General features: G+C 40.9%; 1 protein-coding gene across 1 annotated transcript in view; it reads left to right on the top strand.

The window, feature by feature from the left end:
- LOC140188529 (calmodulin-binding transcription activator 1-like) overlaps nt 1-27297 on the top strand; it is a 1232669-nt gene that overhangs the window by 477518 nt on the left and 727854 nt on the right. The window contains exon 3 of the mRNA XM_072244898.1: nt 719-786. Coding sequence (XP_072100999.1) covers nt 719-786 — 68 coding nt within the window. The remainder of the gene's footprint in view (nt 1-718; nt 787-27297) is intronic.

The raw sequence follows: 27297 nt of genomic DNA, 5'->3' as shown, positions 1-27297 counted from the left end.
TAATAGGATGGGAAGAGGTGAAAGGACATTACTTGCAGGTAGAAAGTGCCAGAAGATTTGGGTGTGTGTTGTGGGAAGCAAGGAGGAGGGGTTGGTGGAAATGGAAGAGCAAACAAGGGAACCATGAACAGAGTAGTTCCTGTGAAATGCCAGATAGGGAGGAGAGAGGAGAATGTGTCTGACAGGGGAATCTCCTATGTGCTTTCTAAACAAACCAGTGGAATTGTTATCTGTCGTCACTGTATTATGAACTTACACTACAGGGGGTGCCACTATAGCATGGCAGTAAGCGCGTTGCTATTGCTGCTCGGGGCTTCAGAGATCAGGGTTCAATTTTGGCGCCTTCTGTAAGGAGCTGATATGCTCCTCATGACTGCCTGGGTTTCCTCCAGGTGCTCTAGTTTCCTCCCACAGTCCAAATATATACCAGTTAGTAGGTTAATTGGTCATTGTAAATTGTCCTGTGATTAGGCTAGGGTTGTTGGGCAGTGAGGCTCCATGGGCTGGAAGGAACACTGTTCCAAGTCGTATCTTTAAATAAATAAATATAGCTTGTATTTAGGAATTTATTAACCTTGGTTAATTTCTTTTGAAAAGTGATGTACATGAACACTCACTTTATATTATTTTTACAGGGACCTTGTTGGATTGGAATTGGCAATGTTGTATGAATTTCACTTTGTATCTAAATTGGTCTTCCCCTGTTTATCTTTTTCAGGAAATTGCAGCCTACTTAATAACATTTGAAAAACATGAAGAATGGTTAACAACATCCCCTAAAACCAGGTAAGTGCCAATGCAGTTTTATTGGCCCAGCATCATTGCTAAGAGCTGTTACCACAGAGGTACATGCATTACTGTTGAAAAATATATAATGAGCAATCCAATTGTTGTTATGGGAATTGTTACAGTGAGTATAGGAATAGAGTGAGGTGGAGGATAAATGCGTGACCAAGGGATTGGAGCAGGGGACAGGGATTCAGATTTCTGGATCATTGGGACCTCTTGGGGCAGGCGCGACCTGTACAAAAAGGACAGGTTGCACTTGAATCCAAGGGGGACCAGTATCCTGGCAGGGAGGTTTGCTAAGGTTATTGGGGAGAGTTTAAACTAGAATTGCTGGGGTGGGAACTGAACTGAAGAGATGGAGGAAGGGGCGGTTAGCTCACAAATAGAGAAAGCTTGGAGACAGTGCGAGAGGGAGGATAGGCAGGTGATAGAGAAGGGATACTCTCAGCCGATGGTTTGAGATGTGTCTATTTTACTGCAAGAAGCATCATGAACAAAGCGGATGAGCTGAGAGCGTGGATCAGTACTTGGAGCTATGATGTTGTGGCCATTATAGAGACTTGGATGGCTCAGGGACTGGAATGGTTACTTAGAGTGCCAGACTTTAGATGTTTCAGAAAAGACATGGAGGGAGGCAAAAGAGGTGGGGGTGTGGCACTGCTGATCAGAGAGAGTGTCATGGCTGCAGAAAAGGAGGAAGTCATGGGGGGATTGTCTATTGAGTCGCTGTGGGTGGAAGTTAGAAACAGGAAGAGGTCAATAACTCTACTGGGTGTTTTTTATAGACCACTCAGTAGCAACAGGGACACTGAGGAGCATATAGAGTGACAGATTCTGGAAGGATGTAATAATAATAAGGTTGTCGTGGTGGGAGATTTTAATTTCCCAAATATTGATTGGCATCTCCCTAGAGCAAGGGATTTAGATGGGGTGGAGTTTGTTAGGTGTGATCATGAAGGTTTCCTGACACAATATGTAGATAAGCCTGCAAGAGGAGAGGCTGTACTTGATCTGGTATTGGGAAATGAACCTGGTCGGATGTCAGGTCTCTCAGTAGGAGAGCATTTTGGAGATAATGATCACAATTCTATCTCCTTTACCATAGCATTAGAGAGGGATCGGAACAGACAAGTTAGGAAAGTGTTTAATTAAATTGGAAACAGATGCTCTTAGGGAAATGTATGGCTGAAATGTTCAGGGGATATTTGAGAGGCGTTCTGCATAGATACGTTCCAATGTGACACGGAAAGGATGGTAGGGTACAGGAACTGTGGTGTACAAAGGCTATTGAAAATCTAGTCAAGAAAAGGAAAGGCTTACGAAAGGTTCAAAAAACTAGGTAATGATAGAGATCTAGAAGATTATCAGGCTAGCAGGAAGGAGCTTAAGAATGAAATTAGGAGAGCCAGAAGGGACCATGAAAAGGCATTGGTGAGCAGGATTAAAGAAAACCCCAAGGCATTCTACAAGTATGTGAAGAGCAAGAGGATGACATGCGAGAATAGGTCAGTGGAAAAGGGTGTATGGAACCAGAGGAGATAGCAGAGGTACTTAATGAATACTTTGCTTCAGTATTCACAATGGAAAAGGATCTTGGTGATTGTAGGGATGACTTACAGAAGATTGAAAAGCTTGAGCATATAGACATTAAGAAAGAGGACGTGCAGGAGCTTTTGGAAAACATCAAGTTGGATAAATCTCTGAGACCGGACGAGATGTACCCCAGGTGAATGTGGGAGGTGAGGGAGGAGATTGCTGAGCCTCTGGCAATGATCTTTACATCGACAATGGAGATGGGAGCGGTTCCGGAGGATTGGAAGGTTGTAGATGTAGAGATAGCCCAGGAAATTATATACCAGTGGGTCTTACTTCAGTGGTTGGTAAATTGGTGGAAAAGATCTTGAGAGGCAGGAATTATGAACATTTGGAGAGGCATAATATGATTACAAATAGTCAGCATGGCTTTGTCAAAGGTAGGTCGTGCCTTACAAGCCTGATTGAATTTTTTGAGGATGTGACTAAACAAGTTGATGAAGGTAGAGTAGTAGATTTAGTGCGTAGGATTTCAGCAAGGCATTTGATAAGGTACACCATGCAAGGCTTACTGAGAAAGTAAAGGGGCATGGGATCCATGGGGACCTTGCTTTGTGGATCCAGAATTGGCTTGCCCACAGAAGGCAAAAAGTGGTTGTGGATGGGTCATATTCTGCATGGAGGTTGGTGACCAGTGCTGTGCCTCAGGGATCTATTCTGGGACCCCCTTCTCTTCATGATTTTTATAAATGACATGGATAAGGAAGTGGAGGGATGGGTTAGTAAATTTGCTGATGACACAAAAGTTGGGGGTGTTGTGGATAGTGTGGAGGGCTGTCAGAGGTTACAGCGGGACATTGATAGGATGCAGAACTGGGCTGAGAAGTGGCAGATGGAGTTCAACCCAGATAAGTGTGAGGTGGTTAATTTTGGTAGGTCAAATATGATTGCAGAATATAGTATTAATGGTAAGATTCTTGGCAGTGTGGAGGATCAGAGGGATCTTGGGGTCTGAGTCCATAGGACACTCAAAGCTGCTGCGCAAGTTGACTCTGAGGTTAAGAAGGCCTTCATCAACTGTGGGATTGAGTTTAAGAGCCAAGAGGTAATGTTACAGCTATATAGGAGCCTGATCAGACCCCACTTGGAGTACTGTGCTCAGTTCTGGTCACCTCACTACAGGAAGGATGTGGAAACTATAGAAAGGGTGCAAAGGAGATTTACAAGGACGTTGCCTGGATGGGGAGCATGCCTTATGAGAGGTTGAGTGAACTTGGCCTTTTCTCCTTGGAGTGGCGGAGGATGAGAGGTGACCTGTTAGAGGTGTATAAGATGATGAGAGACGTTGATCGTGTGGATAGTCAGAGGCCTTTTTTCCAGGGCTGAAGTGGCTAACACAAGAGGGCACAGTTTTAAGGTGCCTGGAAGTAGGGACAGAGGTGATGTCAGGGTAAGTTTTTTACGCAAAGTGTGTGGAATAGACTGATAGCGATGGTGGTGGAGGTGGATACGATAGCGTCTTTTTAGAGACTCCTGGATAGGTACATGGAGCTTCGAAAAATAGAGGGCTGTGGGTAACCCTAGGTAATTTCTGAAGTAAGTACATGTTCAGCACAGCATTGTGGGCCGAAGGGCCTATATTGTGCTGTAGGCTTTCTATGTTTCTATGTCTCTATACAGGTGAACTGTGTGCTGACTGCTAAAAGCTCTAGTTGATGAGTTAAAACACCCTTTAATATTCCCTGAGCACGAAAGGTTTCCACAGAATGGGTCTTCAGGCTTCCACTTATTGATCTGTGTGTCACCAAAGCTGTGCTGTCAGTCTCTCAGTATCAGAGTGGCAGTCACATTCTTCGTTCCAAATCTTTCCTGCGGTGTCTTTTTTTTGTGATTAACCTTCTAAAACAAATCCGATTCATTGTAAATTCAAGAACATAAACTACAGGTCACGAATGGATCTAATTATTTTATGGTAACGTGGTAATTTCTTTTGTCTCTGCTGAATCTGCTGTTCTGACATGGAGGAGTATTCTGGTTATCCATCTGATAACTGATGTGCATTGTTAGGTATTGACTGAATAGGTGAAAATTTGAATACATGGACCATTACAGCCCAATCTAATCCTGTCCTTTACTGCTGTCTGAATACATGACGATCAAGAGGAGAACTCCGTTTTCCTTTCTAATCTCCTGAACCTCAAAGTCAATGAGGCTGTTTGCAGCATGCATCCTCGTCAAAGTGTAATATACTCATGATATTCTCTGCTTTAAATATGCTGGGAGGCTTTAATATTTGGGAGTGCCCAGGAATGCTTGTTTGGGAATGACAAGTGAGGAGTGGGTGTTAAAACCTTAGTTTACACATAAGAATCAAGCACTGTTGTTGAAGGTAATTAACTTGTGGTTGTTGATCCTGCAGGAATGCTTGCGCGAGCACAGAGCACAGGAAGCCAAGAGATTTATCGTACAATCTAGAATATATAAAGCTAGAATATAAAAGCAAGGATGTAATGTCAAGACTTTATAATGCACTGATGAGGCCTCACTTGGTGCATTGTGAGCGGTTTTGGGCCCCTTATCTTAGAAACTGAAGAGGGTTCAAATGAGGTTCATGAATATTATTCCAGGATTGAATGGCTTTTCATATGAAGAACGTTTGATAGCTCTGGGCTTGTATTCACTAGAATTCAGAAAAATAAGGGTTGACTTCTTTGAAAACTATCGAATGGTGAAAGGCCCTGACAGAGTGGATGTGGAGTGAATGTTTCCTATGGTGAGATAGTCTAAGACCAGACGACACAGTCTCAGAATAGAGGGGCATCCTTTTAGAATGGAGATGAGGAGGAGTTTATTTAGCCAGAGAGTGGTGAATCCATGGAATTCTTTGCCACGGGCAGCTGTGGAGGCCAAGTCATTATATATATTTAAGGCAGAGACTGATGGATTCTTGATTGGTCAGGGCATAAAGGGGTACGGGGCGAAGGCAGGAGGTTGGGGTTGAGAAAAAAATTGGATTAGACATGATGAAATGGTGGAGCAGACTTGATGGGCCAAATAGTCTAATTCTGCTTCTATATTGTATGGTCTAAAATCCTTGGATTTTCACTGGGATAATTGGAATAAATTAGAAGCAGAAGTACTCAGCAGGTCAGGCTGCATCAGAAGGAAGAGGAAACAGATTTGACATCTCAGTTTGAAGACTCCTTATTGGAGCGGGGAAGGACACAAAAGGAGCTCAGGGAAAATGGTAAAGGGATGATGTCTCCGAGACAGTAAATAATGAAAATTACTGTAAACAAGGTCAACAAGTGAATGAGACCAGTTAGAGAGTACTAACACAAGCAAAAGAACACTGATAGAGGAATGCAGGAGTTATAAAATGCAGAGCAGCAAGACATGTCGACCAGGTCAGGCAGGATGCAGAGAAAAAGTAAACAAACAAGCTGAACCAATATCACAGATGGGTTTCTGATACACACAAAGAAATTGAGTTACCTGAAGTAGCAGAGTTTAATATCAGGCATTAAAAAGACTGCAAAGTGAGCAGATGGATGTTGAGGTGCTGTTCTTCAAGTTTTCAGGAGGCAAAATGATGGGTCAGAGTGAGTGTGGAATGGAGAAATACGTGCTGAGCAACAGAAAGATCAGTTCACTCCTTTTAACTGAATGTGGGTATTCTCCAAAGCGATCTGCATTTCGATTCCCTGTGAGCGCTGAATACAGTACATTAGATTGGAAGTGCAAAATAATCATTGCTTTCCAAAAAAAGAATATTTGAGTCACTACATGGTGGGATGGGAAGAGGTGAAAGAACAGGTATTACATCACCTAAAGTTGCAAAGTGCTATAAGATTTGGAAAAGGGGGGCGCAGGTTGTAATTGTCGGAAAGAGTAGACAAGGGTATCGTGAAACAAATCATAAATCAAAGTATTGAGTACAGGAGATGGGATGTTTTGTTGAAGGTGTATTAGACATTGGTGAGGCCTAATTTGGAGTATTGTGTGCAGTTTTGTTTACCTACCTAAGGAAAGATGTAAATAAGCTTGAAAGAGTACATAGAAAATGTACAAGGATGTAACCAGGTCCGGGGGACCTCAGTTATAGGGAGGGATTGAATAGGTTAGGACTTTATTCCTTCAAATGCAGACAATTGAGAGGATATTTCATAGAAGTATATAAAATTATATGGAGTATAGATAGGGTAAATGTAAGTAGGCTTTTTCCACTGAGGTTGAGTGGGACTACAACCAGAGGTCATGGGTGAAAGATGAAAAGTTTAAGGGGAACATGAGAGGAAACTCAGAGGGTCATGAGAGAGTGGGTCGAGCTGCCAGCACTTGGTGCATGCAAGTTCGTTTTCAATGTTTAAGAGAAGTCTGAATAGGTATGAATGGTTGGGTGATGGAGGGGCGATGTTCCTGGAGCAGGTTGATGGTAGTAGGTAGTTTAACTGGTTCAGCATGGGCTAGATGGGTCCAAGTGCCTATTTCTTTGCTGCACTTTGCTATGACTCTAACAGTCCCTGTAAAACGCTGAATGGGAGGAGAGAGGAGAATGTGTCTGTCAGTGGAATCTCTTAAATGCTGGGTTGAACAATGGAATAGCCTTCAGTGATTAACTGGCCAAAAAAATGTTGATGAAGCAAGATGGTAAAATTTTGGTAAATAGAGTAGAATGTGGAGAAATGTTCAGTTATCTTCCAGTAGAAAGAATAAAAGAGCAAGCTGTTGTATACACTCAGAAAAACTGCAGAAAATGTTTATATATTAGGATCTGAGGGTCTCTGTGCACAGAATTAGCATGCAGGTGGTTGGTTTGTGTAATTAATGAGGCAGTAATCTTCATTGCAAAGAGAAAGGACGTCATTTCCACAACTATACATGGTATTGGTGACACCTCAGCTCGAGGGTTGTGTCGAGTTTTGGACATATGTTGGAGAAATATGTCTTGCCTTGCAAGCAATTCAGAAATAAAGGTTTGCTTTGTAGATTCTTGAGATGAAGACATTGTTCATTAGGAAAGGCTAAACAAGTTGGGCCAACATCTTCAACACAAGAAAGTATGCAGATGCTGGAAATCCATAGCAATACACACACACACACACACACACACACACACACACACACACACACACACACAGAACATTGCAGAATCTCAGCAGGTCAGGCAACATCTATGGAAATGGATAAGCAGTTGACATTCAGAGCTGAGACTCTTCTTCAGATGTGGACTGTTTATTTATTTCCATAGATGCTGTCTGACTAGCTGAGTTCCTCCAGCATTTTGTGTGTGTTGCTTTGGCCTACATCTGGAGTTCAGAAGAGATAATCTTATTGAAACATGTTCTGAGGGGCATCACAGGGTAGGTGCTTCCTCTCATGATGAAGTTAAGACTAAAAGGCAGAGATTCACAACAAGGGTCACTCATCTAAGTCAGCAAAGGGGAGAAATTTTTCTCCCAAGATGTTATGAATCTTTGGAATTTTCTTCCCAAGGAGTTCTAGAGGTTGAATCATCGAATATGATCAAGACTGACAGGTACATTTTAGAATATAAGTGAGGAAAATGGTTATGGGAAAGAGAAGTTGAGGCCAAGATCAGAGCAGAACTGATGTTATTGAAAGCCAGAACGGGCTCAAATGGCTTGCTTGTGATTCTATTTCTTACATTGTTATTTTTATTGTTAATTCCTTGGGTCTCTTCAGACTCTGATTTGAAACTTGCTGTGTGGAGATGAACCATTAACTGCCAGTTCCCTGGTTACAAAGTTCAAAGTAAAATTCATTATCAGAGTACATACATGTCACCATGTATAACGCTGAGATTATTTTTACTTGGGCATACAGAACAAATCTATAGAACAGTAACTGTAAATAGGATTTGTAAACTGTAAACATCAGGAAATTTAAACTGTAAATAAACTATACAAATGCGGGTGTAAGTAAATAGCAATAAATAATGAGCATGAAATAACAATATAACAGGGTCCTTAAATGAGAGTAACTATCCCCGTTTGTTCAAGAGCCTGATGGTTGAGGGTGGTGTGAGTCCTAAGGCGCTTATGCTTTCTACTTGATGGTAGCAGTGAGAAAAGAGCATGGCCTGGGTGGTGAGGATCTTTGATGACTGATGCTGTTTTACTACGGCAGCGTTTCATGTAGATGTGCTCAATGGTTGGGAGGGTTTACCCATTATGTACTGGGCCAAATCCACTAACTTTGTAGGATTTTCCGCTCAAGGTCATTGGAGTTCCCAAACCAGGCCATCATGCAGTCAGTCAGCACACTTCCCACCCCACATCTATAGAATTTTGGCAAGTTTTCAATGACATGCTGAACCTCCCCAGACTCCTGAGGAAGTTGAGATGCTGTCATGCTTTATTCGCAATAATATTCTGGACAGGCCCTCTGAGATAGTGACACCCAGCAATTTAATTACTGGCTCATGGACCTCTGGTTTCCCCCTTTTGAAGTCTACAAGCAGTTCCTTGGTCTTATTGACATTGTGTGAGAGGTTGTTGCTATTACACCTCTCTGCCAAGTCTTCAATCTCCCTCCTGTTTGTTGATTCATCACCCACTTTGATACAACCCATAACAGTGTTGTCATTGGCAAATTTGTATATGGTATTGGAGCTGTACTCAGCCACACAGTCAAAGGTATAACGAGAGTAGGGCAAGGGGCTAAGTACACATCCCTGCAGTGTTCCTGTACTGACGGAGATTGTGCAGGAGATGTTTTTGCCAATCCGAACTGACTGGAGTATACAAGTGAGGAAATCCAGGATCCAATTGCACAAGGGATTATTGAGGCCCAGGTCTTGGAGTTTACTGTTTAGTTTTGAGGGGGTGATGGTGTTAAATGCCAAGCTGTAATCGATAAAGAGCAACATGATGCATCTTTGCTGTCCAGATGTTCCAGGATTGCATGATGAATCAACAAGATAGTATCTGCAGTAGACCTGTTGCTTCGGTAGGTGAACTGGTGCGGATCCAAGTTGCCACTCAGATAAGAGCTGATATGCTTTAACACAGGCCTCTCTAAACACTTCATCACTGTGGATGTGAGTGCCACTGGGTGATTATCATTTTGGCAGGTTACCATGCTGTCTTGGGCACAGGTACAATTGAAGCCTGCTTGAAGCATGTGGATACCACACACTGCTGGAGCGAGAGGTTGAAGATATCCATGAATACATCAGCCAGCTGGTCAGCACAGGTCCTCAGTACTCGGCCAGGTACTCCATCTGGACTGGATGCTTTCCTTGGATTCACTCTCTTGATGGTAGCCTGCACATCACCTTTGATACTGAGACCAAAGGACCATCGGGAGACACGAGGGTGCGTGATAGTTTCTCCCAGTTCTGGTGATCAAACCGAGCATAGAAGGCATTGAGCTCATTTGGAAGCAAAGCTCTGCTGTCCCCTATGTTGCAAGATTTAACTTTGTAGGAGTTGATGGCATTCAAACACTGCCACTGCTGTCAAGCATCCCTTGCTGATTCCAGTCTAGCCTGGAATCTCCACCTCGCCTGAGAGTTGGCTTTCCAGAGATCATACCTGCACCTCTCGTAGCATTTTTGTTCTCCAGACTTGAAAATGCCTCTGATCTGGCTCTCAGCAGACTCCAGATTTCATTGTTCACCCAGGGCTTCTGATTGGGGAAAAACACTGAACGATTTTGTGGGGACACACTCATCCACAGCTGTTCTAATGAAGTCTGTAATAACCCTGGTATAGTCATTCAGGTCCTCAGATAAGATCTTGAGCGTGGCCCAGTTCACTGACTTAAGACTACCCTGTAACTGTTCCTCAGACTCCCGCAACCACCCCTTAGTTGTCTTGATCTCTGGAGCCTTGCTCTTTAGACTCTATCTGTATGCAGGTAGTAGGAGTACATCCGAATGATCTGACTTGCTGAAATGTGGTCTCAGGAAGGAATGATAGGGATTCCATATTGTAGTGTAGCAGTGGTCTAGTCTAGTGTGTTGGGACCTCTGGTGCAACAGGTTACGTGATGGTGATAATTGGGCAGGGTTTTCTTCAAACAGACCTGATTAAAGTTGGCAAGAATAGTTTGAAATGCATCGGGATGAGCAGTTTCATGAGAGCTTGCTTATAATCGGCTGCTGGTGATATGTAAACTGTGGTCAGGATCATGGATGAGAACTCCCAAGGCAAGTAGAATGGTCTACATTTAATTGTTAGTTGCTCTAAGTCAGGGGAACAAGAAGTTAACACAACCCTGACATCTGTGCACCAACAAGAATCAACTAAAAAGGAGATTGTTTGCTTTTTAGTGCTTCCATCATCTCCCTTTGGATTGTAATGTTCCTTGTATTTTTTTAAATCAACATTTCAGAGGGCATGAGTGTGTACCTGTGTCACACCAGCCCAGGGAGTGTTTGATGAAACAGTAACAGGAAGCTTTACAGCAATTCTGACATCTCTTGTGCCCTGCCTGGCATGTTTGGTGGTACAGTATAGAGCAAATTTTATTCTATATGTGCCCTGTGATATGATCTGTTGACTGTCTTTGATGTTACTGTGTAGAGGGAGTATTATCCTATATCCATCCTGCCTGGAACTGTCTGTTACTGATACAGGTTTCAAAGGTTGTGAGCCTCTTATCAGTGTGTACAACATCCAGCCAAAACCAAGATGACATATTTAGAAAGTGTTATATGGGGCACAGAGAAGAGTTTTTATTTTGCTGGTTACAGCTTCTGTTCTTCCTTCTCCAATTCCTAACAGGATTTTTTTTTTTGGAAACTTGCTTGAATCTATTAAATCTCAGGGGCAGCTTCACAAGCAGCAGAATTGAAATCCAGCAACATGTCAGTGCCAGTCCTTCAGGCATGCTGACTGGGTTAAAAAGAGCTTTTCCATTTCCATCTGAAAACAGGCAGACTATAGCTGTTAACTCTATTCATTATATTGATATGCCCTTGACCTTCTGCTTAAGGACTTGCTGGGTCACATATCTGAGTCTATCACTGTCCAGCGGCACACAGTAATTGCCTGGAGATTTAATAATAAAAGATTATAAACAGCAGGTTTTCAAAGCTGATGACATTTTTTTTGCATCATGTCAACACTAAGATTGGATAAGATTTGCTAGCTTGTGTTTGGCTAAATCTGTTCCTATTGTTTCTAGGGGATTGTTTGAGATTTTTTATATTGTGTTAACCTACAAAGAATATATGAAAAAAAAAGAATTACTTGAATTCCTAAAGTGCCTTTCAACAATCTCAATATCTTAGACCAATATTTTCTGTCGGTGATGGAGCTGGTGCAGTTGCAATGTAGGGAATGGCAGGTAACTTGCTCCCAGCAAGGTCCCAAATGACCAAATAAGCTGAAACAGTGAGATAATCAGAGAGATAAATGATACTTGGAATACCAGAGTGAACACCTGTGTGTGAAGTAAGATTATTTACATTCAGTTAGAAGTTCAAACGGGATCTTAGTTTAATGAACATCCAAAAACTGACATCTCTGATGGCATGGGTCTCCCTCAGTACTGCACTGGACTATTAACTAAGGAGGTATGATCACTAATGTAACAAAATGTCCTATGGAGCTTCACAGGATGATAATCAAATAAAATGAGGCACAATAGAAGATATAAAGGCATATGAGGCCACATATCACTGGACTGAGACAACCAAATGCTGAGAGCTTTGTAGAGCAAGAATTATGAGCTCTGATTTGTTCATAACCTGGGCCACATGGTACAGTTGTTCTGACGGAGGGAATCAGTAGATGTGACTGACCAAAGTACTGCCTGGTTTTACTATTTTAAATTCTTGTGTATGTTCCTGAAAATTCCCAAATGATCAACAATGCAGCTTTAAGTGGAATCATTATTTTACAATTCTATATGTTCAAACAAATTAGATTAGATTAGATTATGAGGACACGCAATCCTCTTTTATTGTTATTTAGTAATGCATGCATTAAGGAATGATACAATGTTTCTCCAGAATGATATCACAGAAACACAAGACAAACTGACTGAAAAACTGACAAAAACCACATAATTATAACATATAGTAACAACAGTGCAAAGCAATACCGTAGTTTGATGAAGAACAGACCATGGGCACAGTAAAAAAAAGTCTCAAAGTCTCTTGAAAGTTCCATCATCCCACGCAGTCGGTAGAAGGAAGAAAAAAAACTCTTCCTGCCATGAGCTTCCAGCACCGCAAACTTGCTGATGCTGCATCCTGGAAGCACCTGACCACAGCCGACTCTTGAGTCCGTCTGAAAACTTTGAGCCTCCGACCAGCCCTCTGACACCGAGCACCGAGCACCATCTCTGTCGAGGGCTTTGACCCCGGCCCTGGCAGTAGGCAAAACCGAGGATTTGGGGCCTTCCCTTCTGGAGATTCTCGATCGCACAGTAGCAGCGGCAGCAGAGCAGGCATTTCAGAAGTTTCTCCAGGCGTTCCTCCGGTGTTTCTCACGTCCATCTCCATCAAATCAGGATTGTGCGCAGCCCCTAGTTAACACATACGATATCAATTTGGAGTGGCCGCGCGCGCTGCATCGCGCCACTATCTTCTCCTCCCCCTCCAATAGTTGGGTGTAATTTTAAATTTTATAGCACAGGAGTCGCACTGCTGGAGTGGATCACCTACCTCTTGTAGAATCTGCTCAATTTTTATTACATTTCCTTTAGTATGATGTGGACATTTTCATAGTTACATAGTAAGTGGAGGTTGAGAGGATCTTGATTAGTAAGGGTGTCATAGGTTACAGGCAAAAGGCAGGAGAATGGGGTTGAGAAGGAAACTAAATCAGTCATGAACCAATGGTAGAACATACTCGATGGCTGAATGGCCTTATTCTGCTCCTAAATCTGATAAACTGAAGATCGTGTGGATTGCACAGCAGGGTGTCTGATTTACTCTCTTGAGGACTAAAATAGTGCACACAAATAACATCACAATATCTACTGAGATGTTCTTGGTGCTTTGGAGATTGAGAGATTCCAAATTCAGACCCCACACCTTAATATAATGAATCAGCTGACCTCAGCCAGAGCAATGTCACCAGGTCTCGATGCTCAAATTGCACAGGGATTTAACTGCTGGTCACTGAGCAGTAACTGTTGTAGTGAATACCTGTGCTAATGGTTATAATCACACACAGCCCTCCCACAGTTAGCACCGATTTCAAAATAAACTAATCTCAGGGCATGGAAATATTAATATTAAATACTTGAGCTGCCTCCTTTTCAATTCACAGCATTGTATTACTGAGCACGCCATGTGAATAGGAGTACAAATGAAATCATTAACAACTATAATTTGCTAACATTTGCATTGCTTTCCTGAGATTTAATGGGAGATGTGAACATAAATGTCAAGCCTTCAACACCTTATTCACAAATTGATGCAGAGTTTGCAGCAGTGCAAGCTCGATGCTTTGCATGTGTTTTATATAATTATATGTGTTTGCCTACAGAGCAACGATCATTGCTCTTCAAATGCAAAAACGCCATTTAGTGTTTAAAGATGCTTGAATGTGAAATGCAGTAAATAAATGCAACTTTACCTTTATCCCGATTTCAAATATCTGGTGGATCTGTTACTACATCACCAGGTTCAGGAACAATTATTTCCCTACCATCAGGCTCCTGAACCAGCGAGGACAATCTCACTCACCTCAACACTGATGTGATTCCATAACCTATGGACTCACTTTCAAGGATTGTATAGTGCTAGTTCTCAATATTATTTATTATGATTACTCTTTTATCTTTGCAAAGTTTGTCTTCTTTTGCATGCTGGTTGGTTGTCCATCTTTCTTCACTGATTCTTTTGTTTTTTTTTAATCTACTGTGAATGAAATCTCAAGGTAGTAGATGGTGACAAATACATACCTTGATAATAAACTTACTTTGAATCATTTACTCTTTCCATGTTCTTTAATTTGTACTCATTTTGTCTTCCAGAATTTCTTTCCTCTTCTCTCACCCTATCCTAATTCTTGCAGGGTAGATGTTCATGAGGAACAACAGTTCTCTGGTACAATGCATAAACTGAACTGCAGAACTGAAATTCTGGCAGGTTTAATTCCAAATTCGATTTCAAAAAATGAGGTCCAACTTCCTTTTTCTTATTAATATTACTGCTTACTCACTAAAAGACTCATTTGCAGACATTTTACCTCAGAGATTTCAGCATTGTGTGAGAATGACTTGCAGTATACAGCACACTATTATGCCCCAATGAAATATTTTTTCAAAGTTCACACACCAATCTTAACAGTTGAAATTCCTGTGATTGCTGTCCACGCCTTTGAAAGAAGATGTTTGCATTGGATTGTGTGTCGTGCTGATTCACCAGACAGTAATGAGTAGAGTTTATTTCCTCAAGTATACAAAATTTTAGGATATCAATGGACAGTGTTCCACAGTAAAAAGAAAAAGAAACCAGGCAACAGTTCAAAAGAATGTGCAGGAACAGATTGACCTGGTGTATATGTGCTTACATCTTTTAAAGTACCAGGGCAGGTTCAGAGAGTGGTGAGTAAAGCCTATAAGATTCTTTGATTCACAAGTAAAGGTGTGACATACTAAAGCAGAGAAGCGAGAAACATATGTAGAGGGAGAAACAGAATTAATCTTTCAACAGAATTAGAAGTTAGAAATCAGACATGTTTTCAGTTTCTATGATAGGGGAGAATTAGAAAGAACAAAAGGAAGATACCTTGTTCTGCACCATTTCACAGACATTAAAGATAGTGGAAACAAGCTATCAAGACTTTCAAAAGAAAATGAGACAGGAACATAAGAGAAAGTAATTTTCAGGGCTAAGGAGAAAGAAAGGGAGATGAAGAGGTTACATTAGTTGGAGCTAGTATAGTTTCAATAAGCCATACGTTTTTTTTATGTGTAAAAGTGATTCGATAAAGTCAATATAAAATACTGGAAATTTGGAACCAAATATTTATGGAGCATTTTCAATGAGAAATTTCAAAACAAGGATTGACATCTTATATTTGATGTGAGTATTAGGATGAGGAAACTAAAAGAGGGAAATAAGGGTGGCCACGATCACAATGACTAATGGAAGGCTGGATGGGCAGAATGGCTCACTGCTGCTACAGAGTCATTTAAACAAACAATATGATCAACTTCCACTTTGTAGCATACATATATTTTATAGTGAGTTTATTATCATGTCTTTAACATGCCTAATGAGTTGAATTTTGGCCAGGATACTCAGGGAATGCTCCGTTGTTCTTTTGAATAATAGATTGAAATGAAAAGAAAAAACTAGACACTTCTAAAAACACTGTTTTGAACTTGCTAGCATTTAAATTACTATCTTTCATTTCATTTTAGTAATGTGTTTACTCACAAGAGGAACCTGTCTGGGATGTTCTAGTGAGCAGATGAAACTTGAATCAGTCAAAGCATTTTATGACTGAAATAAAAAATGGAACACTATGGAAAGGTTCATCAGACCCTTCAATGGCTGAAAGAGAAGACGAGTTAACGTTTCAGTTACATATAAAAATGATGGAGAAGGTATGGCCATCTTGTTCCACCCATACATGGTATAACTGTTCCCATCCATTCATACTAACCATCAAGTATGTAATAATTCAGAAGGGAGAAAAACCAAAGATGAGTTCAAGAGAACAAAAAGGTAATCCTCATGGACTGAATTACGGGCAGTATCTGAGAGCTTTAATTGGCAACCCAGTTGCCGAGAAGCCTACTGAGTATTTCCAGGATCTCTTCTTATCTATAGGTCAAGGTCTAGGTTGATGAAGTGCTGTCTTGCAGTGCCTGCAGCTTCAGTTACATGCTGTATTGAAGTGATTATGTACGTCATACCAGTCAGGAGAAAGATCTGGCTCCCTCAAGCTGTTTCTGCAACACTGACCCCTTCTTGATCTTCACTGACTTCTATCTTCATTGAATTTTTACTGTTTTACAAAGATTTCCCAAACAGTTCCTAACGACATTACAGATTTATATTTCAGGTTTAAACCTAAGATGCCTCATTTTCCAAATCATTCTACTTTTAATATTTTAAGTGATGTGTTTGCCTTTTTCTGCGAAATTAGTGACACTAAGATTTTTTTCCCCTTTTTATCCTCATCCTTGTAGTTTAGTATTAACTAAATGCAGCAGCACCAAGGTTAGGAACATCATGGATTAGGTACAGGGTGCACTGTCCTACCAAACACATCTCAGACTGGTACAGCAAAGTTTAGATATAAAATTCCTTCTGTACCATGCAGTTAAACATTATGGGTTGGATACAAAATGAAACTTACTCTACAATGTCTTGTCAAACACTCCAGTTGTGATAAAGCTCTTTTACTTTATCATAGTGAATCCTCCCAAGTAAGAGACAAGCACAGTTCTGAATTACATGGAGTAAAATCCTAACCATGAGACATTTACCGTTCCTCACATCAGCTGTTCTGAGGCATCTCAGAGTGGGGTTGTGAACTTTGGGCAATTAATTATCCTACTGACCCTTGACCCTGAAATAAGTGCCTTCACCATTTCACTCAGGGCATTGCAGCCATCTGCTGCAAGATGTTGCCACCCCTGTGCAGGCTGTATTCCAATGAATGTTCATAAGAAAGAAAACACATGTGAAATAGAATTACGGGATAATATAGCACAGAATGAATCCATTTGAACACCCTGTGTCAGGTCTTCAGTCAGCTTCCAATGGATCCCATTCTCCCTACTGTTTCGCCATTGCATTACATATTTTTCAACCTTGAATATTATCCAGTTTTCTTTTGGAATTTATATTGAAAATCATATATCATTTTGTCAGGCTTGCATGTTATAAATTACGTTCACATTTATAATGTAAAGAGCGTGTACTCTACATTTATATTGTAATAGGACTTTCAATTGGCATTTATTTACCAATATCCTGCTCATTGGTGCCCATAATGGGTTTAAGTGGGAACACTTGGTTGCAGACTTTACTACTGATTTAGTCCAAATGTGAGTGAAGAAGCTGAATTCTAGTGGTGAGGTGAGAATTAATGTCCCTGACATCAAGGCAATCTTTTGAATGTAACACCTGAGAACCCAAGTGAAACAGAGTCTGTGTTAACTGAGCAAAAGACTCCTCACTGGCCAGAATTTTGTCTTACAGCATTGTGGTAGTTAAAAAGCAAATATTGCTGCAGGAGTTCCTCAAGGCAAAGTCCCTGTTCTAATTGTCTTCAACGAAGTTATCAATGACCTTTGCAATCTCCAGTGGTGTGACAGAAGTTTCACTGGGTTAGGAAAAAGGAAATTCAATCTAATGCTAGGCGTGACTCCCTTTTAAGGACTCTACAACTCATGTTCTCAGTATTTTTTTTATTTGAACTATTTGTCCTTTTTTGCACGTTGGTTGTTTGTCATTGTTTTTATGTATAGATTTTCATGAATTCTGTTGTATTACTTTATTTTTCAGTAAACACCTACGGGAAGATGAATCTCAAAGTAGGATATGTTAACATCTATGTACTTAGATAATAAACTTACTTTGACCGTTCATCCTGTGCCTACTGTGTGATGTATGCCTGGATGAATGTTAGGTTGAGGAGAAAATTGAGAATGTCTGGTTATGCTTTAAGTCACATGCCTACTGTATACACTTAAAGAGTTTCTTTTATTAGATAGATAGATAGATGCTTTATTGACTCCAAAGGAAATTACTGTGTCACAGTAGCATTGCAAGTGCACAAATATACACACATTAGAAGAGAAGTAAGAAAGAAAAAATAAGTTACCTCAAACAGTCTAACAGGAGGGTGTCATCACTTCCCCAGCTATAGGTTGACTCTTTATAGAGCCTAATGGCCAAGGGCAATAATGACCTCATATTAGCACTCTTTGCAGCAGCACAGTTGTCTTAATCTATTACTGAAAGTGCTCCTCTGTTCAGCCAAGGTGATATGCAGAGGGTGAGAAACATTGTCCAGAATAGCCAGGATTTTCCATAGAGTCCTTTGTTCTACCACAGCCTCCAAGGTGTCCACTTTGACCCCTATAACAGAGCCAACCTTTCTAGTTAGTTTATTGAGCCTGTTGGCATTACCTGTGTTGATGCTGTTGCCTCCGTACACCACTGCACAGAAGATTGTACTGGTGACAACAGACTGGTAGAACATGTGAAGGAGAGGCCTGCATACTCCAAAGGGCCTCAGTCTATTCAGGAAGTAGAGGCGTCTCTGGCCCTCCTTGTAAACAGCCTTTGTGTTGGTGCTCCACTCTAGTCTGTCATCCAGGTGCACCACCCGGTACTTGTAGGTCCTCACTACATCCACACCATCAATATTAACAGGAAGCAGTGCAGGCTTAGTCTTCATAAAGTCCATCGCTCTCTCCTTTATCTTACTGATGTTGAGCTGCAGATGATTCAGCTTGCACCATTTAACAAAGTCTTCCTCCAGGGCCCTGTGTTCATCCTCCTGTCCTCCCTTTATACACCCAACTATTGCTGAGTCATCAGAAAATTTCTGCAGATGACAAGACTGTGTTGTATCTAAAGTCTGGGGTATACAGAGTAAACAGGAAGGGAGCCAATACAGTCCCCTGTGCTGCTTATAGCCATGTCCGACACACAGCTCTGAAGCTGCGCAAACTGTGGTCTGCCAGTCAGGTAGTCCATTATCCAGGGTACAATGGAAATGCCAGCCTGCATTGAATGGAGCTCTCCCCCCAGCAATGAGGGCTGTATGGAATTGAAGGCACTTGAGAAATCGAAAAATGTGACCCTCACAGTGCTATCTTGAATGGGAGTAGGCTCTGTTCAGCAGGTAGATGACAGCATTGTCAACTCCAGTGTGCTCCTAGTAGGCAGACTGCAGGGGATCGAGGACTCAGAAGTGAGTCGGGACCAGCCTCTTGAGACTTCATGATATGTGAGATCAGGGCCACTGGACAGTAGTTATTCAAGACTTTTGGTTTGCCCTTCTTGGGTACTGGGACCACACATGATGTTTTACATACAGATGGGACCCTTTCCAGGCTGACACTCAGATTGAAAATGCACTGGAGAACTCCACACAGCTGCTCAGCACACTTCTTCAGGACCTTGGGGTTCACACCATTTGGTCGCAATGCTTTGCTGTGTCTATGTTTCCCAGAGCCCTTCTCACTTACTCAGTAGTGAAGGTGAGTCCATGATGACTGGGGAGTTGGTGGAAGGTGGGGGCTAGGGGAGGTGAAGATCGGGACCATAGCAGTTGGTATGTGAAGGTGTGGATGGTAGATGCAGGGCACGGAGTGGATGTAGGCAGTGGTAGCCTGTGTTGTTCATCCACATGTTGAACTGGAAGGGGAGGAGGGAAGGTGTTGGTGCCTAGGCACCTTGATTGGTATGCTGAAGGTATTACTCTATATGATTAAACTATATAAAAATATTTGGAATGAGCTTATGATTCCAGAAGATCCACTGAATTATAGGCTCAGTGGCCACTATTAGGTACACCTGTTAATTAATGCAAATATCTGATCAGCTAAACGTGGCAGTAAGTCAATGTATAAAACATGCAGACAGGGTCAAGAGGTTCAGTTGTTGTTCACACCCAACATCAGAATGGGGGAAAAAGTGTGATCTATATGACTTTCACCATGAAATGTTTGTGGATTATTTCAGAAAATGCTGATCTCCTGGGATTTTCACGTACAACAGTCTCTAGATTTACGGAGAATGGTGCAAAAAATGAAAAAAAAAATCCAGTGAGCAGCAGTTCTGTCGGCGAAAAATGCTTTGTTAACGAGAGCGGTCAGAGGAAAATGGACAGACTGGTTCAAATTGATAGGAAGGTGACAGTAACCCATACAACCACTCATTACAACAGTGTGCGCAGAAGAGCATCTCTGAATGCAAAACGTGTTGAATATTAAAGTGGATGGGCTACTTTCAACTGTACTGTGCCTTTTGTGCAATGTACTGCCTCTGTTCAGGAAATCCTGAATATATAGAAATATACTCATTGGCCACTTTATTAGGTAATAAAGTGGCAAATGTGTGTATTTGGCTTGACCTGGGCTAGTTAGCCCCATGCTGCAGTTGTGTTTTAGCCTGCTAGTAGCAATAATTATTGTTGTGTTCTCTACAGATATGAAAATGAGTATTTTGTAAAGGTTGCTGAATATGTTGACCTGTCAGAATTTCCTTATATAATACACCTTTACTCAGAATGGAGAAGTCTCTGTAATACACTGTGTCAAAAGACATGTCGTAGAATTATTTGAGATGATTAAAAGACTCTTGAATTTGCCATTAGTTTTCCACACTGTTGACTGTTCTCAGCCTTTGAGCATTTTCAGGTACTGCAAATTTGATTTGTAATGAAAAAAAGGGAATCATCGTCAAGGATGAGTTGCCAGAGAGTCAGGCTGTCACAAGATTTAAGACTACACAGCACCATAATAATGGCATAATTAAGTTACTGCTTAGAGAGAGCTGGCTGCAGGAATGGGGAGATTCAAATTGAGTGCTGTGTGCAGAAGGCAGAGAACTGAGAATGGTCGATGAAGTTGAATGTAACATTTTGTATTTTTTTTACCCATGGATGGCTTCCCAGCTTAAGGCAGTGACTGGCTGAGTCAAGCAGTTCAGGAAGGGTTGCAGGTTCAGTCCTTGTTCTGTACTGGGTGAACTGACTTCTACCGGCGTGACCAAAGAATCGTTGTGTTAGGGAGACAGAAATCCAATCACAATCACAATATAGATTGTGAATGCTATTCTATGACCTCTTCATGATGTATACTTCAATGAACGTTCGGTCAAGAAGCGAATGGTGATGCTTTGGTGATGTCCGAAGTGTTAAACCCACAGTGTTAGCATGGAAAGTTATATATTAGAGGTAATTGTCTCTGTGGAAATAGATCTGGCAAAGACCAGGGTCCCTGAAAGAAGAATATTTAGTTTGTTTAGTCAGGACAAAATCGAATAGAAACTAACAATTAAAACTATGTGACATTTCATCCATTTTCCTGTAGAATAGTGTGCCCACAAATACCATGATGAAGTTCTATTATCGTCATGCATTATTGCCTCTTGGACAAAACTTAGTCTGCTGTTATCTTTCCTTTTGTAGCTCAGTGTCAATGTTTATTTTATGATACTCAGAGAAGGTCATTTGCAAGTTGCATGCTAAAAGCGTTGTCATCATTTCTCCACTCAGATGATCGAGAGCTGTGTGGCTGTTTTTCACCCTGCACCTTGGCCCTTTTGCCAACAGAAGAGAGTTAAATACCCAGGATTTCCTGAACAGATGCAGTGCACTTAAATAAAAAGGCACAGTACAGTTGAAAGAAAAATTACTGAAGCTACATAGTAGATCAGTCATATCTGAAAGGAGGAAAAACTAGGAGGTAGAAGCCTTTGATTCAATTTGTAGTCTGCATGCATTAGTTCATCAGAGTCCAACAGTGATCTGATTTTTTGATAAAATTTTGAAGAAATTTTCAAAAAAAAGGAAAAGCTTTTGATTTTAATATTCCCAAGCGTGTGAGAGGTCTGTGAAGAAAGCTTACAGTGGGAGTTGTAAGATGATCTATTTGGATTAAACTAGTGAAAAATATTTCAATTAGAAATGCATGATTTCATTTTAGAAGTATTGCTTTCAAAATATACTGGTAAAACCATTATAATACATCTTAGTGGAACCCAGTGCCTAAGATCAGACATCCCATTTTAACTGGCCTTTGTGGTATCATACTGAAACTTGCTGCTTAGTATTTTTACTGTCAAAAGCGTAATTACACTCTGCTTCTCAAAGTTCTTTCTCGTATTCTTCTATTCTCACTTTATTGATCCTGAGCTTCTAGTAGCCTTATAAACTTTCAGAGTGATTCGGGAATGTATGGGGAGAAGGTTATGTGAAAATCCAATCCTGGTTTCACCGGAAGTGTACACACCCACACACACGAAGACACTTGGTCATGCAAATAATCGTATGCTAGGGGGGACCCTGAGGACAGCACAGTGGCATATCAAGTGGGGTTGCTGTCTCACAGTTCCAATAACTTGGGTTCAATCCCGACCTCTGGTGTTGCCTGTGTGAAACTTACATGTTCTCCCTAATACCAGGTGATTTTCAATCCAAGCATTTCCAGTTTCTTCCCACATCCCAAAGATGAGTGAGCTTGTAGACTAATTGGTCACTGTAAATTGCCCCTGCTGTTTGGTTTTAAATAGAATCTGAAGGAAGTTGATACAAATATGGGAAGTATAATATAAGAGTTTAGTGTAATTGTATATTTAATTGGTGCTTGGTGGGCTGAAGGGCCTATTTCTGGGCTGTATAGGACTCAAAAAAAAAAGAAGCAGGAGTAGGCCATCAGACCTTTCAAACCTGCCCACCATTTAATATGATCATGGCTGATCCATAATCAACTTCACTTCTGTGCCATTTCTCCATTTCCTTCTACTCCTTGGCCTATCAAATATTCATCTACCTCTATATACTTCTAATGATCCAGCTTCCACCATCCTCTGGGGCAGGGAAATACTCTGTGAGAAGGAATTTCTACAGACCTCAAATTTAAATGGCTGTTCCCTTATCCTGTCGTGTCTAAAAATCTGCAAGTATTCCAACACCTACCTTGTCAAACTACTTAAGAATAAGGTCATCCCTTATTCTTTTAAAGTCCGAGGAATACAGGCCCAAGCTATTTACTCTGTCTTGGTAGCTCATCCATTCAATCTGGCACACATTTAAAATGTGTCAGCCATGTACAGAAGTGAATTTTTATCGCATAGTGATGAAAGTGTTCTCCACAAAAGTTCACCATCTATCTCATACAACTGTGGAGCTCCTCGTACCGCTCACTGCTCTGGCTTAGGTCAGTGCAGATTAGCAACTGAGAACTTATTTTAAAATGCATTCTACTTTGAATCATGGCAGAAACTAGACCAGTCAAGGTGCAGCTAATCATGGTATCTTTGTGAAATTACTCAGTGTTAATCAAGAGCATGGTATGGGTCGTTATTAACCAGCAGGGGAGTTAGGAAATGGGGGAAATTAGATATAGCTGCATACAGATGAACTGGTACACATTTCTGTCTCTTTTTCTGTATCATAATAATAGAGGTTATTCCACTTAATGTTCAACATTGTTTGTGATATTAGAAGATGTCAATGTAAGTTCCTGCACTGGCAGACTATGAAGCTATTATAGCACTTGGTCAGGAGAGGGTAATTGATTTACAAGGTATTTAGCTCCACTTGCAGCAATGCCACAAAGGAAGCAAGTCTGTGTCTTCCAAAGGCAGGATTTTAGGAATAATTATCTGATAACTGGACAGTCATGATACAGAGTGCCAAGTAATCATCATCTTATTCTTTAGGAGGAGGGTATTTCTAGCAAAACCAGCGTTTTTATCATCAATTCAAGAGGTACTGCAGATGTTAGAAATCTAGGGCAGTATTCACAATGTGCTGGAGGAGCTCAGCAGGTCAGGCAGCTTCTACAGAAGGGATTGAACAGTCGATGTTTCAGGCCAAGATCTTTTGTCAAGACAGGAAAAGAAGAGGGTAGGAGTCAGAATAAAGAGGTGGAGGATGGAAGGCAGAAGTACAAGGTGTGAGGTGATAGGTGAAACCGGGAGAGGGGGAGGGAGCGAAGTGAAGAGCTGGGAAGTTGATTGTTAGAAGAGATAATGGGCTGGAAAAGGGGGAATCTGATAGGAGAGGATAGAAAGCCATGGAAGAAAGAGAAGGGGGAAGAGCACCAGAGGGAGGTGATGGGCAGATAAGAAGAGAAGGTGTGAGAGGGAAACAAGAATGAGGACTGGTGAAGGAGAGGTGGAGGTAGGTAATTACTGGAAGTTCAAGAAATCAATGTTAATTCCATTAGGTTGTAGGCTACGGAGAGGAATACAAAACGTACTTTTATCACCTGTTAGATGCTGTAATGAAGAAGAGTTAGAGGACTTTTGGCTGACTAAGTTGTTGGTCAACTTTAGGCAGCAGATAATAAAGAATTACATTGGTTCATTAATGTTCTATCCTGGTGTGGACCATTAGGCCCACACCAGGCTTGAACATTATATAAACCACATTGGATCATTAACAATCTGACAGCTTTATGGTCGTTTTCGATTGTTGTGTTTTTCCTCCCAGAGTTTCTAAAAATGAATTCAAATTGTCCAATTGTCATGGTGGGATTTCAACACATTTGCTTTACTTGTTAGTCCATCAATGTGACCGTTGCACACAAAGTGCAAAGCTTCTCATGTTGAGAAGATCGATGCAGATCAAATGCTCATTGCGAACAATAGCTTGTTTCTGTTCCAAAATTCTTTAAGTCCTTATGTTCTTAGTTGTCAAGATGCTTCAGAAATTCTGAAAGAACACAGCAGTGTATTAATATTGCATTAGAGAAATGATTTATTCTGTAATGAAATGCTAAATTATTCAGATTACATGTAGAAATGGATAATTTATTATGCAAAACTTATACTTATTAATAGAATTCCAATTTATTCTGTCGTTAGAAGTAATTAGACTTAGGATGCATTTAAATTGCTTCGCTGGAAAAGTTGCATTTAACAGTGTAATAAATTCTTTTATTATCTCTTCAGAAGCTGCCCTATTTCAATTTGCAATGAATTGAAACTTTAGATTGTCGTTCCTTGAATTCTCACTGTATATAGTATAACATGCAGTTTAAAGAAGTTTCATGTCACTTCCCAGTGCCTGCTAAGTTATCTTACCAAATGCCTTAAACAAAATAAGGGCCATGACAACTGATCTTTAGGCTCCCTTAGTAAAGGAAAGAGGAAATATAAGGCAAATTTCCCCAATCTTCACAAAAGTAAAGCCAATTGTATGCAAGTCCACAAACAGCAGGGTTGGGCTGTGACCATCTCCATGAGTAAGTACATTGGCACTCCATATTGTAGCTTACACAGGTACTAAAGGACACTCTGTAGCCAAAGAATCAACCCAGGCAAACTTTGATTCTTTGAGAAAGGTAAAAATAAAGGGAACATGATTTCAGCAAACTGGGTAGCTTATTCCTAAACTTACAGGTGAAATATTCCTATCTGGTACAATGGAGCTCTGATATTTTTGGTGCTATTTTTGTTAGGAAACTTGGGGCATGAGATAAAGCTGTTAGTGTAGATCACTACTATGGTTGGAAGTTTATATGAAAAAGATAGAGGAAAGGAAAACTGCCAATGAGATGATAAGTTCTGAGGAATTTTAAAGATGAACAAAATATAGTTAGACGTGGTGCAGCAATCCCCTTCGACATATTGAGGATAGTTTGTGCATGAGGATCATGAAAGTAGGTTTGTTGATATAGATGGATAATCAGTGAGAGAAAAGGCTAAGAGAATAGCATATGTGTTGCACTTTTATGACTTCTAGGCACTCAAGTTGCATTTATACCTGATGAAGTATTTTATACCTAATGAAGGAAATGGCCGTGAGTTGCACACAGATGACCGCATGAACATCAATAAGATAATGGTAAGATAATCTTCTTTAGGAATGAAGAGAAGGATAGTATTGCATGACACGAGGGAGAATTGCCTGTTTTTATTTCAAATAGTACTGTGAGAGACATGTTTAATAGTGTCAACTGGAAGATGACAACTCTGATCATGTAAGTCTCCTTCATACTGCATGTGTCAGCTTAAATTGTCCTCAACTTTGTGAAGAAGAGGAATGAGCATAGTAATGCTGGGAAAGAGGTGAGCAATGTTGTGTCATGGCACAGAAAAGAGGGAGGATAGTAGGAAAGGGATTGTCTGATTTTTTTGGAGTGCAATGCTAGAAGGGATTTTCATGACATGGCAACAGTTTTAAACTTGGACAGGATGGCTTCCTGTAAAAAATGTCATCCTCTTTAATGAACTGTTTCACTAAACTCTAGTTGAAACTGGAATGATAAAATGGGCCGAAGTGTTTCAGATTGATTATTATATGAAGGAAATTGGTAGAAATCTTGTTCAGAATACAGTTTTGTTGCAAACATATTTATTCTGACTAATTCAATGAAATAACTTTGGACAGTCAGAAAGACAAATGTACCAGGACATGTACATCGGTCGACATCTTGCTGTGTGTTATTAAGTGGCTTGATCATTTTGCTGTTTACTTTCGGCTATTTTAGTGGTGTTTTATCCGTGTTATCTTTGATTGATAACATCAGGAATTTTGGTTATTTAAGAACCTTTCAGCAAGTATATGAGCTTTCAGTTTGGTCATAGTCATACTTTATTGATCCTGGGGGAAATTGGTTTTCGTTGCAGTTGCACCATAAATAATTAAATAGTAATAAAACGATAAATAATTAAATAGTAATATGTAAATTATGCCAGGAAATGTCCAGGACCAGCCTACTGGCTCAGGGTGTCTGACCCTCCAAGGGAGGAGTTGTAAAGTTTGATGGCCACAGGCGGGAATGACTTCCTATGACGCTCTGTGTTGCATCTCGGTGGAATGAGTCTCTGGCTGAATGTACTCCTGTGCCCAACCAGTACATTATGTAGTGGATGGGAGACATTGTCCAAGATGGCATGCAACTTGGACAGCATCCTCTTTTCAGAGAGTCCAGTTCCATCCCTACAACATCACTGGTCTTACGAATGAGTTTGTTGATTCTGTTGGTGTCTGCTACCCTCAGCCTGCTGCCCCAGCACACAACAGCAAAAATGATAGCACTGGCCACCACAGACTCGTAGAACATCCTCAGCATCGTCCGGCAGATGTTAAAGGACCTCAGTCTCCTCAGGAAATAGAGACGGCTCTGACCCCTCTTGTAGACAGCCTCAGTGTTCTTTGACCAGTCCAGTTTATTGTCAATTCGTATCCCCAGGTATTTATAATCCTCCACCATGTCCACACTGACCCCCTGGATGGAAACAGGGGTCACCGGTACCTTAGCTCTCCTCAGGTCTACCACCAGCTCCTTAGTCTTTTTCACATTAATCTGCAGATAATTCTGCTCACACCATGTGAC

Source organism: Mobula birostris, chromosome 27 (assembly GCF_030028105.1).
Source record: "Mobula birostris isolate sMobBir1 chromosome 27, sMobBir1.hap1, whole genome shotgun sequence".
Lineage (NCBI taxonomy): Eukaryota > Metazoa > Chordata > Chondrichthyes > Myliobatiformes > Myliobatidae > Mobula > Mobula birostris.
Note: the sequence above shows the minus strand (reverse complement) of the source record. Positions and strands in the feature narration are given on the sequence as shown.